This window comes from Notamacropus eugenii, chromosome 7 (assembly GCF_028372415.1).
Source record: "Notamacropus eugenii isolate mMacEug1 chromosome 7, mMacEug1.pri_v2, whole genome shotgun sequence".
Classification (NCBI taxonomy): Eukaryota; Metazoa; Chordata; class Mammalia; order Diprotodontia; family Macropodidae; genus Notamacropus; species Notamacropus eugenii.
The window spans coordinates 60,555,490-60,582,878 of NC_092878.1; the positions used below are offsets into that span (position 1 = coordinate 60,555,490).

Genomic DNA, 27,389 nt, shown 5'->3' on the forward strand with positions numbered 1-27,389 from the left:
CTATCCACCTCCAGAGAAAGAACTGATGGAATCTGAATGCAAATCAAGGCATATTACTTTTCACTTCATTGTTTTATGATTTTTTTTCTTTTGGTATGTTTCTCCTTTCAGAACATGACTAATATGGAAATGTGTTTTACATGATTGCACATAAATAATCTATATCAAACTGCTTACCCTCCTTAAGGAGAGAGGAGGTGAAGAAGGGAGGGAGAAAATTGAAAGTCAAAACAATTTTTTTTAAATGAAAGTTAAAAATTATCTTTACATGTAATTGGGAAGAAATAAAATATTATTTAAAAAAAGAAGAAATCATTCTACCTGGGAATTGGTTGAATAAACTGAAGATACTTAGCCTGGAGAAAAAAATGAAAGTCTTGGGGTGGGAGGTGTGAAGAGGAGAGAGAGTAAATAACCACTTTCAAGGTCTATCACATGGAAGAGGCATTAGACTTGTTTTGCTTGGCCTCAGCGGGCAGGGCTAGGACCAAGAGATGGAAGATGCAGAGAGGCTATTTCCAATTTTGGCTTCATCTAAGGAAAAACTTCCTAACAATTAGAACTATCCAAAGTGCCAGGTGCTGCATTGTTCACAGTGACTGTCACTAGAGGTCTTCCAGTAGAGATTATATGACCGCTTATCGAGGAAGTTTTGTAGAAAGAACTCATGCTTTGGATGGGGGATATACTGGATGGCCTCCAAGGTGTCTTCTAACTCTATAGTTCTGATTTTACAAAGCATGGGAAATAGTATAACCTGTTTGTGGGATAGTGATGAGGCAGACCTAATGAGCAGAGGGCACAGGCTAGGGAATTTGAGAAAAGAAAACTGGGCCAATGGGCAGGCTAACAAACAGCAAAAATAATGAGGCCTTCAGTGATTTCCCCCTGTTTTTGGCACACTCTGTGTTGAAATGAATTTGCATTACAGAGCATATACTTTGGATTTTCTTACTTGTAAACGGGTTATCAGTTCCTTAAAGGCATGAACTCTTTCATTATTTTATACCTCTGTTCCCCCATACCTAATACAGCACCTGGCACGAAGTGGGCTCTTTATGAAAGTTTGATGAATTAAATTTTTCCTTCCCTCTCTATGAACTTAGTTATCCCTCTTGTAAAAATGTTTATCCCTATTTTTAAAAAGGCAGGCAGCTAGGTGGCATGATAGCTACAAACACATGACTTAGCATTAGGAAAATCCAAGTTCTAATCCTGCCTGAGATCATTATTAGCTGTAGGGCTATGACCAAGACACTTAAAAAAACAAGCAAACAAATCTCTCTGTGCCGCAGTTTCTTCATCTGTAAAATGGGAGGGGGTAGTCTTAATGACCTCTAAAATTCTTCCAGCCCTAAATCTAAATCCTAGGTAGAAAGGGAAAAGTAGGAGAGGAACTGTGGTGATGTGGAAATCAAAATATTCAGGGGCATCAGAAGGCCTGAGTTCAAGTTACCAGCTCTACCGTTAATTACAATGTTCAAGTGATCACTTCTCTGGTCTCAGTTTCCTCATCTGTAAAATGAGAGTTTCGGATGAAAGATCTATAAAGTTCCTTTAAGGTCTAAAGTCTGTGATATTTGGTTTGTCTGGCCAAGAGACTTTTCATAATGGACAATACTGTCTCCCTGTTCCAGGGTTTCTTAGGAGCTCCTTCCTTCTCCCTCACCAGCCCTCCTGTCTTCCCCCTCCCTTCCCCTCTCATTTGCTGGGCCTCATGGTTTTATTTTTAACTCAAGAGTTTACAAGTAGGAGCTAGAAAAACTGCAGAAGCAGAATCCATCCCAGGAGACAGGGCTCCTCCCTTCTTCACCCCTTCTGTAGGGGCAATCCCAGGCTATGCTGGGACATGCCCGCCAGGTGCAGGGTGAAGGTTGTCAATCAGGCTGAGTGAATCATACACCTCGTGCTCCTTGTTGACTGGAAGGAGGCCAGGCCCTGCATTCTGTTGTTGACTCAGGCTTGCTGGAGGGGAGGAGAGAAGGACCACCCCCATCCCCACCTCCCATGCAAGGGCCAAGGGAAGACTTTCCAAACTCCGAGGCCATTGGACCCCCGACACCACCTCACCCTCCCCTGCCCCCCACTTCCTCTTTTCTGGGAAAGTTTCCATGCTGAAAGCTGATTGCCTCAGGACAGGCCAGCTCCCAGGTCTAACCCACTTAACCAAGAGAGTCACCAGGCAGCTTGCTAAGCATAGTAAAGATACTCATGAGGTCTCAAGGAAGTGAAGGACAATGCAAGGATAGGAAAGGAAAATGGAGACAGTTAGAACGCATTTATTAAGGGCCTACTATGTGGCAGGTACTGTACCAAGTGCTGGGAAGGTAAAAGAGAGTCAGTCCCTCTGCTGAAGTTCACAATATAAGGATAGGCACCTAGGCGGTACAGGGGATAGCGTGGCTCCTGGATCAAGGAAGACCTGAGTTCCAATCAGACCTCAGATACTTACTAGATGTATAACCCTGGGCTAGTGGCGTAAACTCTTGTTTCCCTCTGTCTCCCTAAAACTGTAAAATAACACCTACTTCCTAGGGTTATTATGAGGATCCAGTGAAATAATAGTTGTAAAACATTTAGCACAGTGTCACATAGTAAATGATATATGATATATGAATGTTAGTTTTTATTATTAATGGGGAAGACAATGTACAAACAATTACATATAGGATAAATAGGAAATAATCAAGGAAGGGAAGGAACTAGGATTAAGAGGGAATTGCGAAAGGATGAGATTTTAGCTAGGACTTGAAGAAGCCAAGGAAACCAGGGGGTAGAAATGAGGAGGGAAGAGGTTTTCAGGCACGGGGGACAGAGCGTGAAAAAGGCCCAGAGTTGGGAGCTGGAGCATCTTATTCAATGAAGAACAAGGAGACATGTTGGGATGATACTGGGATATCATAGGATATATGGGGGGGGGGGGCATTGTTAGAGTATAAGGTGTAAGAAGATTGGAAAGGTATGGGAAAAGCAGTAACACTGGGCTAGGAGCATCTGATAATACCCAGAAATCACTAGGGACTAGTCCTATTGAAAGAAGGAGAAGGAAGTTTTAAGGTTTACAAAGCACTTTACATATCATAGCTGACTTGATAGTTACAAACACCCAATAAATTAAGTACTACAGATATTATTATCCCCATTGTACAGATAAGAAAACTGAGGCTGGGGGAGACTGGTTGATTTGCTCTCCATGACACAACTAGTGTCCAATATGGGATCTGAACTAAAGCTTCTTCTGATTTCAAGTCCCATTGGGTTTTTTCCACAATACTACATTACCTCTCAGGGCAGCTTCCTCTTAAATTAACATATCTCTCCCCTACCATTAGCCTTCACAGAAAGGAGCTATGAAGCTAGTAATAGTAAAGGTGGAGGGAAACTGAGGCACAAAGAGGGGAAAATGAGTCATCTTAAGTCACATGGAAAGCCTGGGAACAGAGCCCAGAAGTCTGGGAATTCCACCCCTACATTGCCCTTTGTATTACGTTGCCTCCCTTTTAAGCTGGCAAAGTCTTTGGCAAGATGTGGGTGAAGATGTTGGCATCATGCCTGTTTGGAGGGTGGAGTTGGCAGCCTTTTGGTAGAAAATGGTATGCAGTCATCATGGAGGGAGTCAGGGTTTAGTACCTGCCCTCCCAGCAGAATAAAGGGTAGAGACTGGGTCATCCCTTTATCTTCTCATCCTGTAGAGGGGGCTTTCAGAGAGGGCTCCACAAATATTGACTGCTGACTGCTGGCCTAATTGATTTGCACCAAATGAATCTAACAATCCTTATTTCAAGGAAGTAAAGTTTAAACCAATAATTCTGTTGTTATCCAAATATGAAACCATTATCTAGGTCAGTAAGTATCTATCTGGTCAGTTCACAATATTTCAAAGGTTGATTCTCACTTTGGATCACAAATCGGTCTCCTGAGTTCTAGTTCAAAGCCCATTCCATTACACTAATGAACGTATCCAAAAGTCAATAATTAAAACTTTCTCCTTTCCCTTTGCCCTACCTTCGGGTAGCACTGATTAAGCCAACGTCAGTCTTTCATCCCTTGTGACTAGACCTGAGGCCCTGCCAAGGCACCTGATATAGACCTTGTAACCTCTTTGTCCATTAGAAATGGGTCCAGTTTGTATCAACTAAAGCAGATCGAAGTGAACAGAACAAGGACAATGTATACTGTATCAAAACATTGTAAAGTCAAGTCAAGAAAAATTTATTAAGTACTGACAATGTAACAGGCATTGTGCTAATCATTTAGGATACAAAGAAAAGCAAAAGAGGTCCCTATCCTCAGTCAAATGAGGGAGACAAGGTGTAAACACCTATTTACAAATAATATATTGAAAGTAGTTTCAGAGGGAAGGCTCTAAAATTAAAAAGGTTTGGGAAAGGCTTCTTGAAAAAGGTTTAGCTAACACCTGAAGGAAGCCAGAGAAGCCAAGAGGCAAAGACAAGGAGAGAAAGTGTTCCTGGGAGAAGGGACAGCCAATGAAAACACTTGGAGTCAGGAGATAGAGTGTCCTGTTCGAAGAACAGCGAGGTGCTGTTTGTTGTAAAAACAAACAACTGAAAAATTTAAGAACTCTGAACAATGCAAGGACCAGTCCCAACTCCAGGGATGAGGCACACTGTCAGCTTCCTGAAAGAGGCAGTGACGAGCTCAAGGTGCACAACAAGACGTACAGTTTTAGACATGGTAAATGTGAGGATTTGTTTTCCTTGACTATATCTATATTTATTACAAGGGTTTTTTCATTGGAGTGTGAGGGGAGCTGGTTTGGCTGGGAATGAGGAGTTAGCAGTAGTTTTGCCAGAAGGGGAGAGAGAGGGAGAGAGAGAGAGAGAGAGAGAGAGAGAGGGAGGGAGGGAGGGAGGGAGGGAAGGAAGGAAGGAAGGAAGGAAGGAAGGAAGGAAGGAAGGAAGGAAGGAAGGAAGGAAGGAAGGAAGGAAGGAAGGAAGGAAGGGTCATTGAAGAATTTGTTAAATTCAGAGAGGAAAACAAAACAAAGTTCAGAAGGCTACATGGACAAGCAAGCCAGCCCTGAAAGTAACATTGAATTTAGTACATATACATAATATAAATATATAGAAACATAGTATATATAAACACATACATATATGCACATACAGTACATAGAAACATTTAGTACATTTATAAACATTTTTTTCAAAGCAAATTGCCCATAATAAATTTGTAGGTTCAAATATAATCCTTTTTCTTTTCCAATCTAATTGTTATATAGAAATATTCTTTTGCGTACATATGTATGTATTCCTGAGGTCCAGAATTGTAAGAAAAAAATTAAAGAAAAAAAAGAAATGGTTCCAAAAAAAAGAGGTGACAGAGGGATAGCAAGAGAACCAACGCTCAGTTTTGCTTCCGTTATTCTTCTTACTTAAAAAAAAAGGTCATAATGAAGGTCTCTATAGAGCTCCTTCTAAAAAGAATCCTCCATAATCTCTAAAGGAGAAGAGGACAGGCATTTTATTAAATGCCTATCATGTGCCACTGACAGTGCTACGGACTTTATAAGGGCTGATATGTGTGTTTCTGACCTGAACCTTCAAGGAAACTGAAGAAATCCCTCATCTCTTAGGGTCACCCCAAGACTCCTCCTTTGGGATGAATTCTGGGCAGTGCTTTCTCTTCCTTCTCAAAGCTGATAACAACATAGGTTCACTGCATCCAGGCTCAATATGCTGCAGTGGAAAACATGCTAAAGTGGGCTTCTGGACATCTGGGGCCTGCTGTTGGCCATCCCTCTAAGAAGTCCACATGAACCTGGGAAAGTCACCCACCCACTTCCTCATTCCACTAAGGCCTAGAAAAGGTAAAATGTCAGTTTCTTCATGGTTCATGTTTGGATAGTGGCTCCTCAATGTATTTTCATAGACTTGTAGATGTAGAGAGAGAAGGCTGTCATTGAGGGGAGTGAAGCCTGGATGAAGCCTAGGTTTAGATGAAGTAGACAACCGTTTTTTTGTTGTTTACTGTTGAGTCGCTTTAGCTTCAGTCCTGTCTGACCCTTCGTGACCCCATTTGGGGTTTTCTTGGCAATAGATACTGGAGTGATTTGCTATTTCCTTCTCCAGCTCATTTTACAGATGAGAAAACCGAGGCAAAAAGGGCAAAGTGACTTGCCCAGGGTCACCAACTAAGAAGTGTCTGCAGCCAGATTTGAACTCAGGAAAATGAGTCTTCCTGATTCCAGAACTACTGCTCTATCCACTATGCCACCTAGATGACCCAGCTTAGTGACTAAGGCAACCACAAATCAGGACAGGGGATAGGACCTTGGCCCTGGCCCAGGCCCAGAAAAGCTATTTTATTTAGGGACAAGGGAAACAGAGTTGTCTAGTCACCAGCAGAGGTAGGCCTGAATGAATATTGGATGAATGCTGAAGATAACAATCATGATGGATGGTTTCTATGGGTTCTTTTCCCCTCTATATCTACCAGTTTACCTTCCCAAGAGATCAATACTATTTCCTAATTCAGTTTTTCCTTCCTACCTGCCTATGATATACCCCACTCCATTCCTTTATCCTCTGTTCTCATGTAGTGGGTAGGAAGAGTAGAGTCCTTCTTTAAACTTCTGCCTCCACTGCCTTCATTTCTGGGGGAAACAGAACTTTTCAAGAAGAATCCAGGCCTTTTTCCTTAGGCTTAGAATTTAGGGTAGCCTCTAACCCTAGGAGTTTGGGGGGAGGTAGAGAGGACAGATAAAGAGACAACCATTAGGCTTCCTTTGGATCCCAAGTAATAGCAATCAGACACACACATTTTTAAAAAATGCCTACTAAGTTCCAAACACCATACTAAGCAATGGAGATACAAATAAAAGCAAATAATATGGTCCCTACTCTCAAGGAACTTACATTCTAGTAATGAAAATATCATGGTAAAAATTGAACATACAGGATATCCCATTTAAAGGTTTACAAAATGATTGTTTTCCTCACAGCACTAGGAGGTAGGGAGTTAGGTATATTATTATTCCTATTTTACAAATGTAAAAACCAAAACTCAGAGAGATTAAGTGTCCTTGGTCACAAAACCAGTAAGTGATGGGGCTGGGTTTCAGACTCTCAAGTTCAACCTATTTCCATGACATTACACTGTAGACTCAAACCGTCTTAGGCTAGAGATTCCTGGACAAAAATCTAGAAGTCTAGGGAAGGGTTAAACTATCCCTGCTTTAATATCCTGCCTTAGTGCTAGAGACTCACAAACCTCTGCCTGCTAGCCATACTTAGGTCATTAAATCCAATTGATTGATGTCTTAATTGATAAGAACCTAATTGAGGCCCTACACCTCAGACTCTAAACAAGAGCACTGGATCTGATAAAGTGTGAGGCAGCAGATTATAACAACCCTGGTGAGTCTCTTCCCAGCCACCCCTCCCTGTGACCCCAGAATTCTGGTCTAGGGTTGTCTCCAAGCATCTCCAGGCACAGTGGACCTCACACTGGTTATTCCACTTAGTCACTTAACAATCATTTATTAAGTGGTCACTGTATGCCAGGCACAATGCTAAGTGTTGGGGAGGCAAAGAAAGGCAAAAGAGACCCTCCTGTCCCTAAGCTTATATTCTAACAGGAGAACTATGTGCAAACAACCATGTATGTATACAAGGTGATGCCATGGCCACCAATTCTCAACTACCCCAGCTTCCTGTTCCCTCTACCCCAACTAAAAACTTGGAGTGGGGTTTGCAGCCCCCAACTTTCCTCAAAGGAAAATAGCATATGTGGGAGGTCATCTCAGAGGGAAGGGGTGAGGGGCTATGGCAGAAGTTAGGATTTGGCCTGAGTCTTGAAGGAGGCCAGGGAAGTTGATGCAGATTGCTCTGACTCACTTGGATGGAATGGGAGACCATAACTAACCTGACCCTTTCTCTCCAGGTGGCACAGCCAGTTACTATTTAACCCAAAGTAAGGAGCATCTCCACTGGTTCCTCTCTCACTCCTTTCCCCCTTTCACCTACTTAGCAGCTGCTCCTTGCCCTCTCCTCAGAAATCATTGTGATTCCAAACTACTCCATTTCTGAGTCACTGGGGCTATTTTCGACTCTGGCTAACCAATTTTCTCCACTACCACCCCCTCCCCTTCAGCCTCTTCCTCCATGTCTCTCCCACCCCCACACCCCAGCTTCATCCACAACCACCACCACCCTCCCTGCCCTGTTCAGGGTCCTATTATACGGATCACAGGACCAGGTATTGGTCTGCTGCCACCATTCCCTGAGCCTAGCACGGAGAGGAGGGGTGAGGGCAAGGGAGGGACAAGGAGTGGAGAGGAGGATTTTTGTGGTGTGACTGGGATCTGTGCAGACAAGTTCCATGTTGTCCCCATTCTGGAGCTTTGGCCACCCAGGCAAAGGGGGCCTAAGGCAGAGGGCACCAGATCCAGGACAAGTAAGGAAGGGAGGGGCGATTCTGGAGCATCACATGACTGTCTAGGCTGGGACCCAGTCAAATAGAGTTAATTCCATCTGTGTTCACATGCCCCAGCATTCCAGAGCGGCCTCTCCCAGAGTTTTGGCTCAGCAACACAGCTCCTGCTGCTGCTGCTGCTGCTGCTACTGCTGCTGCTGCCGCCGCTACCAACACAACCACCACTATTGGCCAACCACCTCAGCTTCCCCCCACCCCCACCCAAGTCAGAAACTTGGGGTGAGGTTTGCAGCCTTTCAATTTTCCTCAAAGAAAAACACAAACAAAGCAAGAAAACACTGTCAGACAAACATTCCACCTTTATTGGCTCCCTCGGGGTCTCTTTCCCCAACCTAAATCATTTTTGATTGGGGAGAATTTTCAAGGGGTGAGGACCTGTTCAAAGTGGGAGACAGCTATGGAAGATGCACCTCTGCAGCATAAAAAATTAGACTCCCAGAGAAGGCCCATCTCATTTAACCCTGACAACATCAAGGTCTTGAGTGTCTTCCCTAACGCAACCCGTACAACCCAAATGATGCTGATGATTAGTTAACATGTATATGACACTTTTAAGATTTGCAAAAGACTTTACAAATATATCACTTCATCCTTACAACAATGCCAAGAGTTGCTTTTATTATGGCCATTGTACAGATGGGGAAACTGAGGCAGACTCTTATCCACTATACCACCTAGCTGTCAGGAGCCACCTAGGCATGAGCCTAAAACAAGTGCCTATTCCACCTCTGCTAGAAAACCTGTAGTGTATATGTTTGGTGTGGAGAGCAGAGAAGACCCATTAAGACCTCCAAAAGCAGCCTATTTCCATTTTGGGGCAGCTTTAACCTTAGAAAGTTCTTCCTGACCTCCAACCTAATCTCCCTCTTTGCAACTTCTACCCTTGTTCCTGGTTCCAAACAGAATAAATCTAATCCCTTTTCCACATAGCAGCACTTCAAATACTGGAGGGAGCTAACATGTTCCCTTGGAGTAATAATGACAGCTAAAAATCTGATAGTTCTTCAAGGTTGACAAGGAGAACTCAGTTGATCCACACCACCATGCTGTGACATAGGTGCAATTATCATCCCCTTTTCTTGATAAAGAAACTGAAGTCAAGGAAAGTAGTCAGTGTGGGAGGGTAGATTCCAACCCTGGTCTTTAGGACTTTAAGTAAAGCACACTCTCCAGTGTGTGACCTTGTGACCTCTTCTCCAGGCTAAATGTCCCTAGTTCCTTCAACCTATCTTCCTGTGACATAGTCTCAAAGTTGCTGGGCATGCTTATTGCCCCCTTATATACTCTTCAGTGTGTCAGTGTCGTCTTTCAGTTATGGGGCTCCAGAGCAGTTATAGGGGAGACAAAAAGATGGATGAGTGCAAGAGGCTATGGGAAGGTATATTCTGGGTGTGTGCATGAATTTACACACATACACACACACACACACACACACACACACACACACAGAGGCAGATGTGTGAAAGATATCTAGCTTCAGTTGCTACTCTCCCTAGGGCTACCTTGGGAAACAGAAACTGTGACTTGAGGTAGGGGCCAAGGAAGGGGAGATGGGGGAAGGAAGAGAAATACCTTTAAGGTAAATTGTCACTACCTTTCAAGGCTCTGGTCTTTCCATAAGTTGGTTAACTGGACACGCTAAACTCAGAATCTCTGACCTGCAAAGGCATCACAGATGATCCAATCCAACCTTTCACTGGCCAAGGTTACGCTGTTCTTTATTTCAAAATCCATATCAGAAAGCAGGTTATGTATATAACCTATATCACCTTGCCATCTTGGGGAGGGGGAAGGAGAAAAAATTGGAACTCAAAATCTTATGAAAAACGAAGGTTGAAAACTGTCTTCTCATGTAATTGGAAAAATAAAATACTATTAAAAATTTTAAAAAGAAGGGGGGAAAATGGCAGAAGAAAGGCAGAGACTCACCTGAGCTCTCTCCAAAATCCCTCGAAATACCTTTAAAAAATGATTCTAAAAAAGAAAGCAGGTTTCCTTACTACTAGTTCAGTGTGATTTCTACTCCACAGACCTGGTCAGATTCTAGCTGTCTTATTTTCCTGGTCTATCCTGGAAGCCTCCAACATGGTTCCCAAGCCAAGGATCAGTTGCAGTGGGCAGATACATATGACATTGGTACTACAGGTGGATAGATACACTTTTCACTCTCCCTGTGCCCCACATCCCAAGGTCTTCAGAAACAACAATCCAGGGAACAAGATGGTAGCTTTAGTGTCAGATGGAACTTTAGACCTGGTTGAGTCCAACTTCTTTTGCTCCACTGAAGCCATTGGGAGAACTATGTGTTAAAAGCTCCACCAGCCCCCTATCTAGTGCTGTCTTCGTGGACCATGGATAAGATTCTCTATTCACACACCACAAATAAGGCCTTTCATTCCATCCTAATATGATCCGTATTTGACTTGAGGAAGCTTTTCTTAGTTCATGTAAAACAAATAATTGCATTCTCCAAGCACAAGGGATCAGGGTCCCGCCTGCACTTCTGAGAGAAAGTTATTTGCTCATTTATTAATGGTAGGAAGCAGTAGAAGGAAACGGAGAGAGGAGAAATCACCTTCCAAAAAGGGCCTTTTGGGTGGCTATGGGTCTACCTACCTATGATTGCCACAACCAAGGAGGCTGAGGCTAGCGAATCTCTTTAGTTCAGAAGTACTGAACTGAAGTAGGGAAAAAGCTATTAAATATCCACACTAAGTCTGACACCAGTGTGGTGAACCCCCAGGAGTAGGGAGCTGAAGGGAACTGGCCCAAGTTGGAAATGGAGCACATCAAAGTTTCAGTGCAGATTAGTAGTGGGATCCAGCAGTGAGTACCAGTTACATTTCCAACCTGGGCAAGATAGGAAGAACCAGTCTCAAAACAAACAAAAACCAAATGTGGAAAAGTCTCTTACTGAGAATACTCAGCCTATAAATATAGTTCAATAACAAGGTCCAATATCCCCAAGAATGCTGAGCTAGTAACTTTGTTCGTGTTTCTAAGTTTTTTTCTTAAGATTTCCTGCTATCATCTCCTTCTTACCCTAGCTTTCCCAACAGTGGGGACTCCTATCTAGTGTGGGAGGGAATTTTTGGTAAAATCTCTTTTCCTTATGGTCTTTCTGGAAGGGGAGAAGAGAGACTCAAAGCAAAAAGCAGGTCTACAACTAAGGACGGGAGCCACACATTAAATGTCTGCTGCAGCTGTATGGTACAATGAAAAGGACTAGTTTAGGGTCAGGAAAACCTGAGTTCAAATCATGTCCTAGACACTTTCTAGTTTCATGACCCTGGGCAAATCACTTACATTATTTCTAGGTAAAGTGCCTTCATAGCTTCTCTTCTGGCATGAACTGAAAACTAAAGGGCTTCCCATAATTGGGTAAAGGATGAAAAAAATTATGGTATATGAATGTAACAGAGTTCTATTGGGTCATAAGAAATGAATGAAAGTAAAAGTTTCCTAGAAATCTGGGGAGATATATATGAACTGATCCTGAGTGAAACAAACAGAACCAGAACAGTTTATACAATAATATCAACATTGTAAAGACAAATAATTTTGAAAGATTATTAACTCCAATTAATGCCATGAACAAATATGACTCCACAAGACTGATATTGAAGCATGTTACCCACTTCCTGGCAGAGGTAATGGGGTGCAGAAGGAAATATGTGTGTATGTATGTGTGTGTATGTGTGTGTATGTGTGTGTATGTGTGTGTGTGTGTGTGTGTGTGTGTGTGTGTGTGTATTTCAACCTGGTCATTGTGGGAAATTGGTTTTGGGGTCAGCCAGGTAGCACAGTTGGTAGAGCACTGAGTTTAGAATTGTTCAAATATGCTCTCAGACGCTAATTAGTTGTGTGATTCTGGGCAGGTCAGTTAAACTCTGATTGCCTCAGTTTCCTCAGCAGTAAACGAGGATAATAACAGTGATAGCACCTCAGAGTTGTTGTGAGGACCAAATGAGATGATATGGAAAAGCTTGTCCTATAGTTTTGTCGTGCCTCACTCATTTTTCACTCATCTCTGATTATTCATGACCCTATTTTGGGTTTGCCTGGCAAAGATACAGGAGTGGTTTGCCATTTCCTTCTCCCGCTCATTTTACAGATGCGGAAACTAAGGAGCTGAGAGGGCGCAGTCACTTAGATAGAAGAGAAAAGAGAAAAGAGAAAAGTACCTGCTGTGTGCCAAATACTGTGTTAAGTACTTTGCAAATTATTTTCTTATTTAATCTTCACAACAACCTTGAGAGTTAGCTGGTATTCTGATTCCCATTTTCATAATTGAAGAAACTGAAGCCCATGTTAAGTGACTTCCCCAGGATTATGTAGTCATTATCTGAGGCTAAATTTGAACTCTGGTCTTTCTGATCCCAAGCCCAATGCTATATCCACTGCACCACTTAGCTGTACTGTACCCCCACTAAAAGGAGGAGAAAAATGTCAGAGAAGCTAACTGACAAACATTCTTAAAGTGCTTACTGTGTGCTAGGCATCAGAGTGACAAAGATAAAGTAAAAACAGCCCCTGTCCTAAAGGTTACCTTTCATCTCATCTAGTCTAGTGTTTCTTGTGAGTAGTAAACAAGGTTAAGTGACTAGCCCAGAGTCACAAAGCTATTAAGTGTCTGAAGACAGATTTGAATTTAGGAAGACGAGTCTTCCTGCCGCTAGGCCCACCACTCCATCTATCTACAGCACCACCTAGCTTCCCGGGTACCTCGAAGGCACTAACTAAATGCTAATCATTATTGTTCTTATTTTGGTTGACTATGCATCTTTGTTATAAGGGTTAGGCTTTTCTTCTCTCTTTTTTACAATTTGGAGGGGGAAGATGGGTGGGAGAAGAAATAGATTTTTGTTAACTCAAAAGTTTGGTTTTTTTTTTAAAGGAAGAGGGGGAAAAAGTATTCTGACCGAAGTCAACACTACTCTGATAGATCTCCTGCTTGCCATGCCCCTTTGGCTGGGAGAAATAAACTAATACCCTTCAAAGAAACTAATAGCCACACTCAGGCCTGTTACAATGGAGAGTTGGAAGAGAAACGTCTAGCACAAGACAAGAAGTAGAGTCTCAGGCAGGGCTCAGGGGACTTACTACCTGGATAAGACTTCTGAAGGAAAAAACTTGATAACACTTTCCTCCTAGCAGAAGAAAATTCAAGTAGAAGGGACTTCTAGGGGAAATCTCTCTCCTCATCTCTCCTCCTTCTGGATCTGGCAGTATCTGCCCTGTGTTTAGAAAAACTTGGCAGCATCCCTCCATTAACATGAGATGTTTGCAACCAATGAAGGGCTGGCTGGTCTGGAGGTGGGTGTGAGGGCAAAGTTCAGAGTTTAGGAAAGTCAGAGGTGTGCTGGAACCTGCTTCCCAATTTACTCAGCAGATGGTTAAATCTTTAATGTGAATCTTTACACATGAGAAATCTGCAGATGCAGACTGTACTTGATTTATGGTTTTATTGGTTATTTGGACTTAAGAAAGTGATGGAGAAAATATTAATAACGCAGATAAAACTTAAAAGTGTTTAGTGTGTATACCCCGCCTACAGCTGATTGTTAGGTCCCTGAAGTCCCATAGCTGTAGCCCAAGTTACCTTTATACTCATTCATGGAATTGAATTTAGTACCACAAGATTTAGAGCTGGGTGATATCTCCCTAACCTTAGAGATCTCACCTAGTCTAACCCTCTCATTTTACAGAAAAGGAAATTAAGACCCAGAGGAATGAAATGGTTTGACTGCTACCCTGTTGTAACAGCCCAGCGTGAGGCTGTGACTTTCCCAAGGTCACACAGGTTGATAAAGGCTCTAAATGGCAAAACCAGGATTGGAAATGAGGACCTTTGACTGCAAATTTAGTGTCCTACCAGTGTTCTTTCCACCACAGCACACTGCCTCAACAATAAATATTCCACCCAAAAGGGAACTGAGCCAAAAGGGATAAAAAAGGTACACATTGTACTGAGATTTGTCATTATTTGTTCTTTAGTCATTTCAGTCATATTCGACTTTCTGTGACCCCATTTGGGGTTTTCGAGGCAAAGCTACTGGAGTAGTTTGCCATTTCCTTCTCCAGCTCATTTTACAGATGAGGAACCTGAGGTAGAGAGGGTTAAGTGACTTGCCCAGGATTACACAGTTAGCTAAGCGTCAGGTACGAACTAAGGCAGGTGAGCCTTTCTGACAACTCTATCCACCTAACACAGAAAAGAGAAAGGCGACTATAGAAAGATCAACCTCCCAGCTTCCTTTCACTTTAAGAAGCCATATTCCTAATGTTTGTTGAATTTCATCAAACAACTCCTAGGCCCCATCTCGCCTTGCTATCCTCAGTAGCAGCAGCAGCCTTTCCCTTACAAAGCTCTGCTTAATAAAATTCACATTAGTTATGTCCACATAAACCCCTACATAACTGAATTCTGCTCTCACCTCTCCTGCTGACTCACTTCATTAGACCTCAGTTTCCTCATTGGAAACATGAAGGGTTTTGGATTAGTGAACTTTAAATCTCTTTTCAGCTTTAGAATTCTTTAATGTATAAAGGTAAACACAACTGAGAAACACTCATCCATGTGATACTCACCACCGCAGTGCCAGCAACTGGGAAACGTTACCTGAAGAATGAATGAATGAAAAACACTTATTAATCACCGACCGAGTATATTTGTCATTCAAAGCCCTTCATAACCTTGTCCCCCTCCTACTTTCCAGTCTTCTTACAGCTTATTCTCCACCCCTCCACCTCCCACAAACTCTGAGATTTATTGACACTGGACTCCTTTTCATTTCTCAAACAAAACAGTCCATCTCCCAACTGTGGACATTTTTACTGGCTGCCCCTGATGCCTGGAATTCTTTTCCTCCTCATTCCCTGGCTTCTTTCAAGTCCCAGCTAAAATCCCACCTTACACAAAAAGCCTGGAGAAGGAAACAGCAAACCACTCTAGTATCTTTGCCAAGAAAACCCCATGGACAGTCTCGGCATGCTGTGGTTCACAGGGTCAGGAAAACTAGAACATGGCTGGACGACTGAACAGTAACAGCAAACGAGAAACCTTTCCCCACTTCTCTTAAAGCCTAATTCCCTCTGTTGATTATCTCCAATTTATTCTGTCTGTATCTTGTTTGTACGTAGTTGTTTGCCCGTTGTCTCCTCCATTAATTAGACTGTGAGCTCCCTCAGATTAGGGATTATTTTTTGCCTTTCTTCCCATCCCAAGCACTAAGCACACTACCTGGCATATAATAGGTGCTTAACAAATGCTTGTTGACTGACTGACCGCCAAGCCCTATGATGTGGATGCAAAACAGTCCCTGGCTACAAGGAATTTACATTTTAATGGGAGAGACTACACATAGGGAAAGTGGTGATCAGGGAAGGAAATTATGGTCAGAGGAATCACAGAGACAGTGAGTAGAACAATTGGGCAGTCAGTTGACACATCCTTTCTAGGATTATTGATCAAGTTGATTTTATTCCATTTCTTAGAGCAAATGGACAAGAGAGTTGAATGTGAAATCAGAGGATTTGCATTGGAGCTCCAGCTTCAATCCTCATCATCTGTCTGATGTGATTACCTATCATTCAGCCTCTGTTTCTTCACCTGTAAAATTAGAACTTTGGATGGACTAGAAGGCCTCCCAGGCCCTTTTTGGATCTAAAACAATGAATATCTTTAAATAGACACAAACATATATTTATGTTTGGATACATGCAAAACGTGTGTAGAAATATGCTACTTATATGTGTACAAAGTATTTTTTGGACTGCTATATCTATCTGCTCTTCATTTAACTGGTCCAAAGTCACTTAAAAGAAACAGTCAAAAAAGATTCCTGAAAAACCATTTAACTAAATGCTCACAATTATCCCACTCTTTTTCTTTATGGAAAGAAATAATCCAATCTGGAGCAGCTGCACAATTTATTAAAATCAATTTAATATGGATTTTTTTAAAAGACCTTGATTAATGACATATTTATATATCACTTTCAGGTGCCTCTCTAAGGAATTTCGAATATTGCTAAGGAAGGATTGGCAGGGCTGCTGAGACAGTAAGAGAAAAGCATGAGGAGAGAAAACTGGGCACCGGTGCCTGCCTCTGCTTTGCGTCTGGTAAATCCTTACTAAATGTTTGTTGAATTAAATTGGATACAAAAAAGAAGTGAAGCTCAATGAGGCCAAGACTGCTCCTGTTCATTTTGCTAAACCTCTGTCACCAAGAACATTCTCCACGTGTCAGAAGAGAGAAAAATAAACTGCCTGTTTGTCAGCTGTTTAAAGGAAGGGGAGAGGAAGAAGGAGAAGAAAAAAAAACTATGTCAAAGGGATAAAAGAAAGACTGGTTAAAACGCCCAGACCGGCTGCTGAATGGATCAGAGCAAAGCGAAAGGTCACATGGTTACAAAAAAGGAAGAAAAAAAAAAACCTTCCTACAACAACTGCCCTCTAGCTATGGTTAACTTTAATTAACTGCAGTATTATAATTCACTTCCAGCTCAGGTTCCACCCTCCCTCACTCCCCTCTTTCCTAGGTCTGATTAAAGCAGCTTCCTCCTTTGGAATATTTTGTTTTCTTTTTGTTTTTAAATTATGATTTATACCATTAACAGGGGAAAAAACAATGAAGTTCTTGAGGGGCCCTTAGTGATTGTTTCCTTTTACTACAGACTGGCACTAAAGCACAGCTTTGAAGAATGCTTTGCTGACTGCAGAGCTTACACTGAAAAGGCCGATTACACTGTCAGAATTGTACATATATCCATAGATCTTTGCTTCCAAGTATGTCTACAAACACACTTGATGCATAAGCATGAAGCCTGTCTATTTCAGCTAATATGCATGGCTAAAACTGTGTATGCAATCAGTAATTCCTATTCATAGTGGGTAAACATATGGGCTTCTCTTTGTAGCAAGTCACTCGCTTTTAAATGCAAGCTTTTTAATATGGGGGGGGGTCATCCTCCAAGATTATCAGGCCAAATGGATTTCATTTTTATATTAATGAACTTTTAAGAAAAATCAATCCAGACCTTAGTAAACAAAAGGTGCAGCTGATAGTCAAGCAAATGAGTTTTCAGAATTAACTGTGTGCTATGCACTGTCACTCCAAGTTAATTATCTCAAACGATGAAAATAGGTTTTGTGACTCATAAGCGACAATAAAACACTTGGCATTAAATAAAAATGCAAGGACATAAGTCTCGGGATACACACACACACACACACATCTATTTGTATTGGTGGAAGAAATGAGAAAGGCACTTACAAAAATAGAAATCAAATCATAATACTGGAGCTACAGTGACTTGCCCTGATATAGACGGAGTCTGCATAATCATCAAGCTCTGTGTTCAAGACTGCCATCCTTTCCAGTATAAAGGCTACTGGGAACAGGAATTAAAAGTGAGCCTTAAGGCCAAACTAGACCTTTCCCTATAGCATCTGGCAAGCCCACAGACTTTTCCCCCCAGGAGATTCTCCCTCCCCTCACCCCTTATAACTCAAGGCTCTACTAATTCCAACTGGCTGCACTGAGGATACTCTGGTCTTCCCTCCCCCCCAAACCCCATCCCCAGTAATGAGGAGTGGGGAAAGGAGTGCTGAGTGACGCATTTCAGATAGCATCTCAGGGCTTTATTTTGTTTCGCTAGCTGTGGTTTTCTACCCTTCTTCCCAGGAAAAGTAGAAAGTTTCAAACTAGATTTGCTCTCTTTAGCCTGGAGCAAGAAGGGAGACGAGCCCCAGGGTAAACTCTGCCTCCGGATCTCCGTCCTAAAACGTCCCCCTCCCCCGCCCCGAACCAACACCAAGAAACTGTCACTAAAAAGTTAATTAGTTAATTTGTTAATTTGTTCACTACCAGGAGGAATGGATCTCATTGGATGCTATTAGTGACCTTCTTTCCCACTGGAAGTGCTTCCCACCCCCACCCACCACTCCCCAACTCCCACTTGCTGGTCAGTTCAGTTTTCCACCTTTAGAAATGCTTATCAAAGCAAGAGAACAAAAGTTTTATAAATAAGGTGAAAACCGTTCCTTTCCAAATAACAAACTGTATCAGCTAGAAGCTGCCAAGAGCCCCCTCTTGGGCTTAGCACAATTACACGCTTCTCAGTAGTCTGCATTCCTCCCTCTCTGCCGCCCCCCTCGCTCCTTGTCAATTCTCAGTTCTGAAATCCTTTTGTTTTTAAAAGCTGAGTATAAATTAGCTCCTCCTGATATATTGGAAGTTAGGCCCACCCTGGTTGTGCCCAGATTTGTTAGTGCTCCCCAGTCCTAGACAGATCTTGCAGAATACTACTACTAATGATGATGATGGTGGTATTAATAAGAACTACAGGTTGAGAAATCCCTACGGCTCTAGGGACAACGCCAGTTGCAACTGGAGAGCTTCAGGACGAAACAAAGTGGAGAAATCAGTAAACGGAAAATGCTTAGTCAGCAGTTGCTACCGCTGCATTAAAAGGTGAAATGTAAATAGGCATGGTGCCAAGATGTAGATAAGTTTAGATAACACCAGCACAGCTTTTTCGTAGATGCCACAATTAAGGACTTCTCCAAGGCAGACATGTTTTTGTTGCATACTTTGGAGGCTTTTAAATAACGAAGGGTGGGGGCAGCCCATGTTTTGGAGCAGTCTCCTTAGCACTGAGAAAAATAAACTGGCTACTCAGGAAGTATTAATATCAATTGAATTTATTACAAGTTACTAAGCTCCAAGGCACATTACAGTGTTCTGTTAACTACAGAAATGTATAAAGGACAAACAGAGCATGTTTTCCATGTACAGCATTTTGCTCTACTCCTCAAAAGCATCCGTGCATCAATAAAGCAAAAACAAAAACACATGAAGATTAAAAACGTTCAGATCAATAGAAACAAACTGAAACAGTTTTTTCCCCTTACAAACTTGCAACAAAAAAACACCCTCCCCCCATCCCCACCCCAGACTCCCCCCCCTCACTGTTTTGCAAACAAAACAAAACAAAACAAAATTAAGTGAAGACTAAACACTCAGGGCTCGGTAAAACAGAAGCTGATCACCATTTTTGTAGCAAGTTTTTTTAGGCATCAACACTGGCCTTGGCAAGAAGGAAAAGGTGTTTTTTTTTTTCTTTTTTTCCTTTTAGAGAAGTGCATAACATTTACAAAAATACACAGCAGCAGCAGGTAATTGCTAAAGGCTAGTAAATCTTGTACCTAGGCAAACACACTGCCACCAAATAAATGAGAAAAACAGGTATTGTGTAAGTAACCAAACAATATTATATTCTGTTTAACAAAAACCAGCTCTATCCTTCAAATGAAGAAGAGTTACATACCTTTGTTTCAAAATATAGAAACATACGACGAAAATAATGTCTATACATAAGACTAACTTTTTGCAGTTTTGTTATATTCACAATTCTACATCTTCGTGGTAGGGGGAGGAAGGGTTGTAGACTAGGAGGGGGTGGGAGGGATCTGGCTTGGAGGGGAGTGGGGGTAAGGTTGAGGCCAAAAGGGGATTTTGCTGGGTTCTAAGGGTCTCTCTCTTTTTTCACTTTAACGTCCCCAGCTAAGATAGTCGCGATTTCCCCCTGCATGAAAGCCCAAGGTACGTTAGAACCGACTAGGGGGCATTTCTCGCCGCTGGGACAGTATACCTCACCGGTAGCCCCCTGGGCCTTGATGCTCTCCCTAGAACAGGGGAAACAGAACTTGTGGCTGGGCACGGAGGGGCACTGAACAAAGTGTGTGTCCTCCAAACGTTCGTGGCAAATGGTACAGCAAAGGGGGCCGCTGTTGGCCATGGGGGAATCAGGAATGTTTTGGGGGTGCACTTGGTCCATGCCTGGGTGGGCACTGGGTGGTGGGGGTGCCACTTGTAAGTTTATATCCCCATTGCGAGATGCCAAGCGGCGTTGGGCTGGCACCGAGGCCGGCGACACGGGGCTGCTGCTGTTCCTCCGAGTGGCTGTAGTGGAATGCACCGAGCTGCCGTCCTTGGGCGAGTGGGCATTACCCAGCGTGTCCGCCACGGACATGAGGGCCGCCATGGGGGACTGGCCGTTCTGGGGGGCCGATTCGGGTGGGGTGGTCCGATTGGAGAGGGGCCCCAAGGGAGGGGGCGGAGGCGGGGGAGGACCCCCAGCTCCGTGCACTGCCCCGAACCCCCCGGCCGACATGGTGAGCTTCAAGGCCTCGCTTTGGCTGGCCATCCACTGCTGGCGCTGCTGCTCCTCGCTCAGCTTCAGCGCCCCCTCGGCCGAGTCCGGCGGCTCCGGGGACGCTTTCCTCTTACGCAATCCAGCCGTTCCCCCGCGGCTGGAGGCGCTGGCAGGAGGGAGCACCCCAACGACTCCCCCAGTTCCCCCGGTGCCTCGAGGATGGGTGACCAGGGCGGTGGGCAGCATTGGACAGCTAGCGTCCAGATAAGGTTGGGGCAGCATGTCTGCCCCGGGGACCCCCTCTTTGAAGAAGCGCACTGACTCGGGCAGCAGGTCCCCCAGTAGGCGCCAGTCTCCCGAGCCATGTTTCTTTTCGTATTCCAGGTACTTGAAACCTGAAGACAGGCCGCGGCCGAAGTCCTTCATGCAGTCCTGATACATCTGCTTGGCCACCCCGGAGGCGCTGGAGAACACGTTGCCCGAGCCTGTGGGGTATTCAATAAAGAGCTTGAGTTCGTAGTCCAGACCCGGCTTGGAGACCGCGTCGAAGGCAAAGACACGGCCCAGCAACGAGTGGTCCTTCTTGAAACGGACTTCGTAAGGGGTGCAGCCGGCCAAAGTCAGCAGGGTCTCCCGTACCATCTTGGGCTTGCTGGCCCAGTCTTCCGCCCGGTTGCGGAGGCTTTCGCTCAGTTCTGCCAGGGCCTCCGCGTTGCGCTGCTTCTCTTTTAACTCCCGTTCCTGGTCGGTACTGGACACCGAGCCGGGCCGCTTGCTCCCACCGCAGGCCTCGGAGGACGAAGAGGAGGTCGAGGACGACGAAGAGGAGGAAGAGGACGAAGAGCCAGCGGCCACGGTGGTCCCCCCGAGGCAGGAGGGACCCCCGCCTCCGCCCACGCCGGAGCCCTGCGGGGGTGGGCGGCTGCCGAGCCCGTGGGGAGGGGGCAGCACGGCTGCTCCCGGCCCATTGAGCAGCGTCTGAGGAAGCAGGTTGGGCGGCACGTTCAGGGGACCCCCGCCACCACCACCACTCCCACTCCCGGGGGGCAACCCCGTCACCAGCCCCCCGTGTGCCCCGCGGCGGGAGGATGCGGAGTTGGGGCTTTGGCGGTTCAACTCCGGGGGCCCATCCTCAGGGGACGGTTTGGGGAAGCCATTGGGGCCGCCCAACCCGTTGGGGAGCCTGGCGGCGTGGCCGCTGCCCCCGCTGCCCCCTAGGCTTCCCGGGGGCGGAGGGTACTCGAAACGGTTTCGCTGTTCCACCGCGGCTGCCGCGGCGGCAGCTGCCGCGGCGGCTGCGCTCAGACCGTAGCGCTCTAGGCCGGACGGCGCGGCCAGGACGGCGGCTTTTGTAGAACCGTCAACGTGGTTGAGCTGCTGCTGCTGCTGCTGCTGTTGCTGCTGCTGCTGTTGCTGCTGCTGCTGCGCCGCCTCCTTAGCGGAAAGGGCCACGGTTTTGACCCCGACCGGTGGTGGCGGCCCGGGGGATCTGCCGTCTTGGAAGCAGCCGTGGGCTCGCTTCAGCTGCCGGGCTGTCTCGATCACGAACTCGATGCGGTCTGCACCCTCATAGTTGACACAGCCTCGGCACACTGGCTCCGTGAAGTCCCAAATCATGGCCCAGGGCATGCGGGGCAGGTCGCACAGGTAACACGACTGTCTCCGAGAGGAAGCCACCTGCGCCGAGGACATGATGCCGGCCCGGGGGAGGGAGGGGGAGGGGAGGGGGGAAGGGCAGATTGGTCCCTACCCGCCCAGGCTGCTGTTGCTTTTTCTCCTCCCGGGAGGGCCGGCGGGCGGGGGAAGGAGCAGAAGAGGAAAGGGGAGAAGATTCTGCCTCCTGCCACTCGCTGCCGCTGCGCCTCTCGGCGGTTGCTCCACCACCTGGGTGGCAGAGTAGCTGCCTCCTTGCCCCCGCCTCCTATTGCAGCTTTCTGGCAGGGGAGGGGAGATCTGTCGACTTCTTCCTGGTGTTGTTACCCCTGGGACAGGGGTGCTGGGAACGGGGTGGGGGGTGGGGTGGGGTAAGAACGTAGTGCCCCGCTGTTACTGTCACTGCTGTCTTTCCTCCCTACGGTTTCTGTCCTCCTCCCTGGGCAAGGGGGCAGGGAGGCTTGGAAGGGCTACCGTACTCTACCCTCGGCTGGTCTCCGTTCTCGCCTGCTGCCGCTGCTTCTCCGGAGGAAAGAGGAACGGGAAGAGAAAGGGAAGGGAAAGAGGGTTCAAGGGGAGCCACCGGCAGCCGTCCTGGGCCTCCCGCAGCGCTGGATGTTCCGCCTGGTGGCTGTAAGATTTTGCACACGCTGAGCCGCCGCCGCCGCCGCCGCTTCCCGGACGCACACACCAGATGAAAGGAGCAGCCTGGGGTTCAGCAGCGCCCGGCCCGGTCCCGGGCTGCCGCGGCTGCCGTAGCTCACGTAGGGTGCATGGCTCTCTGTCGGTTTCTGCCTCTTGTCACATCCCGTTCGGAATTGGAATGTGGGGATTGTGATTGTTACTCTACGTTCCAGAGGCGCGTCTCGCGCTCCCGCTCGGGCTGCAGCTCGCGCTGTCCCCGGCTCAGCCGCGCGGGATGCCGCCCGGGCGGAGCGGTGACGTCACCGCCATGCTCTGCACCAGTCCCCCCCTCCCCTTTACACTTCCTCTGTAGAGCCCACTTGTTGCATAGAGAATGCGCATGCTCGGCATGCAGCCCAGATTCCTCTCAGCCTTTCCCCTCCTCCCCCTTCTCCCCGCCCTCCCCGGACTCTGTGTGTGTACAACAGCTGAAGCAATGCAAGTTAATGCTGGAAATCAAGTGAAGAAATACCCAGGGCTATGTTTGGAAATTAAACAGAAGATGATCTTTCTCTCCCCTCCCTTCCCCAGCCGATGCCCAGCTTTCCAATGGGAAAATGCATTCAGGAAACATGCATCATTTTTCCCCCTTGTGAGTTCAAACGTCTCATTTCGGAATTTTAGCTGTAAATTTCATAAGAGGCATTACCCATCACATTTAGAGTTTTCTAACAGGGATCAAGCCATTTTCCGTGCGGTTATTTTACATAGTTTTCCACTGTTAATGCCAAAATGCACAGCACCAACAAAATTAGCTATTTAGCAATCTCATTCTGTGTTTCCTATTTAATGGTTTCCATTCTTGATCAAGGACCTTGGGAACTGGAGTTTCAATGAATGATGGTGGTGGAGACAGACTGAGCTATCCCATTTTTCATTTCTGGCACAGAATGGCCCAGCAGATGCAGAGTTGTGAAACCAGGGGGCTGTGTAACCTGGGCTATTTGTATAGCTGAAGGGTGTTGGAGAGGCCAAACAGGTGAGTAATTTATGTTTTTGCTGATAGAGAGGGAAACAGGATTCCCTCCATTTAATAACAATAATACATTGGATTTTTAGAACTGAAGCTCATTTGATAGTGCTGGGAGAAAGGCAAAACTTGACCATTCTGCCTTGTTTCTGAGAATGTCCTTTGCCCAGAACATTTACCTTATAGCAAAACCAACACTCTGCTCAGATCAGCCCATGTTAATGTACTTAAGAGGTTCCTGCCAAATTATGGATGGGGGGGGGGGGGGGGGGAGGATTTCTCTTGAAAAATGCACTATTGAAACCAACAAGAAAATACTCTTTTGGGAGGAATTCTTTATAACATATGGCAATCTCATCCTGCCCTCCTCCCATATGCCACTCTCAGGAATACCTTCTCAGAACCTCAGCCTTACTGCACCACCCTGGGGCTTCAGTTCCCAGGGAAAAGATTTTTATAATCATAGGAGCAGTAGGGGCAAAGATGGCTCAGGGGACTCCTGCCTTTTATTCCCTCTGCAGTCGGTTTCTGTTTTTGCAAAACAATGAAATTGCTGTCCATTCCCCAACAATAATAAACTTTCACTGCCAGGCCTGCTTGGATCATGGCAATTATTTTTCTACAAAAGGCTGCAAGCAGAGAGAGTATTGCATCACTCACACATACTTCAGCCATTGCAATGTAACCGGTTACCCCAGGGTGAGTCAAAATATATGAGGGTGTGTGAAGGGGGAGGATTGTGTGACATTCCCATGAACCTGGAGAACATTAGTTACTTGTTTAACCCACTTCTGTATCTTAGTATGTATTCAGCCCATACTTATATTTAACCAAAATGTTGGAAAATGACAATTTACCTTCTCTTTGTCAAGATTTACGTGAGGTCATTTCATCTCATGATGATGTTTGCTACGTGCATACACGACTATATATAATAACTTTGGGGACATAATGTACCATATATGTACTCACATATGCAGACAGACATATGCACACATGTAGGAGGTCGAAATGAATTCTATTTCTATTGTATTATTATAATCTTTTAATTTAAAAAAGTGTTATTTCTCCAGATGAAGCCCTCCCCCCCCCAGGAATTGCCACTATTTATCATTCCTGCATCTTAATTGACTGAGGCATCCTCAGCATGGGGGGCTGGGGGCCTTGGTGTGATAGCATGAGGAGGTTAGGGACACATAATTCGTACAGGAACAGGAGTATGGACAACCTACAGCGTATTTCGGTGTCGGGTTTCTGGACAAAAGGGGATACTCTGAGAATCTTGCTGCAGAGGCGGGTGGAGGAAAGGGGTGAGAGAGAGTGGGTTTCAGGCTTAAAACAGCAGTAGTGCACCTTACTGACGAAGTGAGATAGCTTGGTCTCCGAGGATACCAAGTGAGTGCCACTCTAGTCTTGAAGCATAAATCCTACAGCGGCCCTAGGTGAGGTGGACTCCCATCAGAATAGTCATTTCAAACACTTCTGAACCTAGTCTCGACTCTTTTCCTCATCCTAGTTACTTATGGAGTGGGTTGTTTCGGCTAGGGAGAAAGTTGAGGGTGCACGCAATGACATCTCTGCGGGAGGGGCCTCCATGGGGCACTCGGGAGAGCTCACTCTATTAAACCACTGTGCTTTGGGCCCAGAATCCGGGTAAAAGGTTGCCCTAGAGCTCTGGAGGCTGGTTGGTTGATCTTTAGAGGAGGGAGCGGGCTAACGTTTGGGGTAGAGATGTAAACATTCTAAAAGCCCCTTCTGAGTCCGGCTGCCCACGAGTCCAGCTAGCTCCCTGGCCCCATTTCCGACTTCAGGCACACACTGGATCCTGTCATCTCTTCTTGCCCTCCACTCTACTGCAGGAATGGTGCTCTCCTGCTGACTTCTCCACGCGGCGCCACTGCTTTATCCGGCTGGCATTAATAAAAATATTTTTTTAAAAAAACGCACTCGCTCTCTCTCTCCTCCTGAACCTCCCGTCACCCTTGGGCTATTCACTCGGCTGAGAGCTCCTTCGAGAAAGGCCTTTTTTGGAAACACTCACCCCTCTGTAAACGAAGCCGACTAAATTCACAAGGGCCGCCTTTATAGTGAGTGTAAATAATAAGCGCCTTAGATAGGATCAGGCCTCGCCGATCCCTCCCGGGCTGTGTCAGCTCCTAGTGGCCCGGCAAATGAATGCAGGAGCCTGTACATCCGTGGACATATAGGTTGGGGGAGGGGAGGGAGGGGTTGGGGATTAGCAAACGTGAGAAATCAACAACTGGGACGAGACCGAACCGTGATTTACTTTTACTAACAGGACGTGTTGTGGGGCGGAAGTGTATTTGCTTTTCCGTAATGATTAATCTCGGATTTTTTTTTTAACTTCGGCCAGGGCCGAGGTTACGCAAGAGCCACTCGAGCGTGAAATCTCAGCAATAACACGGGCTCGCAGCAGGAGCTGCGATCTCAAAACCAGCAAGAGAGGAGCCTGTGCCTCCGAAATGTGCCAAGCCAGTCTGCGAGCTAGCGGAGCGGGGGCTCCCGGGGGGTAAAGTCGCCTGGAAGGAGAAAATGAAATCTTGATGGTGGCGCTGGCCGTGCAGCTGCAAGAGAAGATCAAATCTCTGACTACATTCTTCCGGGGGGGCTGGGCGGAATGAGGGAGGGGGAAAGAAAGGGGGCGTCGCGTCTGGTTCCTGCCTCTCGGTCCTCCCTTCTCAGCTTCCTCCTCTTGCCACTTTGCCAGGGCATCGAGGGAGTCCAGAGCTGTCCTCAGCAAAAGCTAGTGTGTTTATTTAGATCTGAAAATAAAGAAATCCTGGAATGAGCCTTACGGGATGGGGGGGGGAGGTGCGGTGAGGGAGGAGCAGGGAGAAAAGGGAAGCACTAGACAATGACACTATTCAGACGCTTGGTTGAGTTAAAACAAATACACAAGGAGAGGGACCAGTGAGGAGGGGGGAGGGGTAGTAAGATGGGAAGGGGGAAAGACAACACTGCAGTCGGTTTTTGAAGATAAAAGAGGTGGAAGGGTATAGGCAGGGTGACAGTCGATCCACGTGCCTTCTGGGTCTGAACCCCGATTCACTACCGAGAGCTTGGGGAGGAAAGAGGCGGAGAAGATGCAAGGACTCCCCAAACAGCCCTGGAGCTAAATAAGCTCGGGTCACAACTTCACTGTGACGGGGGATTTCCGGGGTCACTGTGTCAGAGGCCTTTCTCCTCAGAGTCTTTCAATCTCGGGCGGAGAGAGTGGCCTCAAACTGGGAAACCCAGGCCCCCTCCCCCCCCCCACTCCCTGAGTGCTCTCCATCCCCTTTTTGCTTAAAAATCTCCAAGCAGCAGCTAACTAGTAGGGCGATCTAGGTAGGTGCATTAAACATTCATATAGCCCCAACTAATCGGGTGACTTGGAAACGGCGAATCTGTCCCTAGATAACTTGCGCGGTATCCCCTCATGAAAGCCCCAGGGGCAGCAAAAA

General features: G+C 45.8%; 1 protein-coding gene across 1 annotated transcript; it reads right to left on the minus strand.

The window, feature by feature from the left end:
• Nucleotides 1-19,146: 19,146 nt before the first annotated feature.
• Nucleotides 19,147-23,562, minus strand: IRF2BPL (interferon regulatory factor 2 binding protein like). Its single transcript, XM_072624231.1, has one exon. The coding sequence runs from the start codon at nt 22,308-22,310 to the stop codon at nt 19,989-19,991; it is 2,322 nt and encodes a 773-aa protein (XP_072480332.1). The 5' UTR covers nt 22,311-23,562; the 3' UTR covers nt 19,147-19,988.
• Between the last annotated feature and the right edge of the window lie 3,827 nt (nt 23,563-27,389).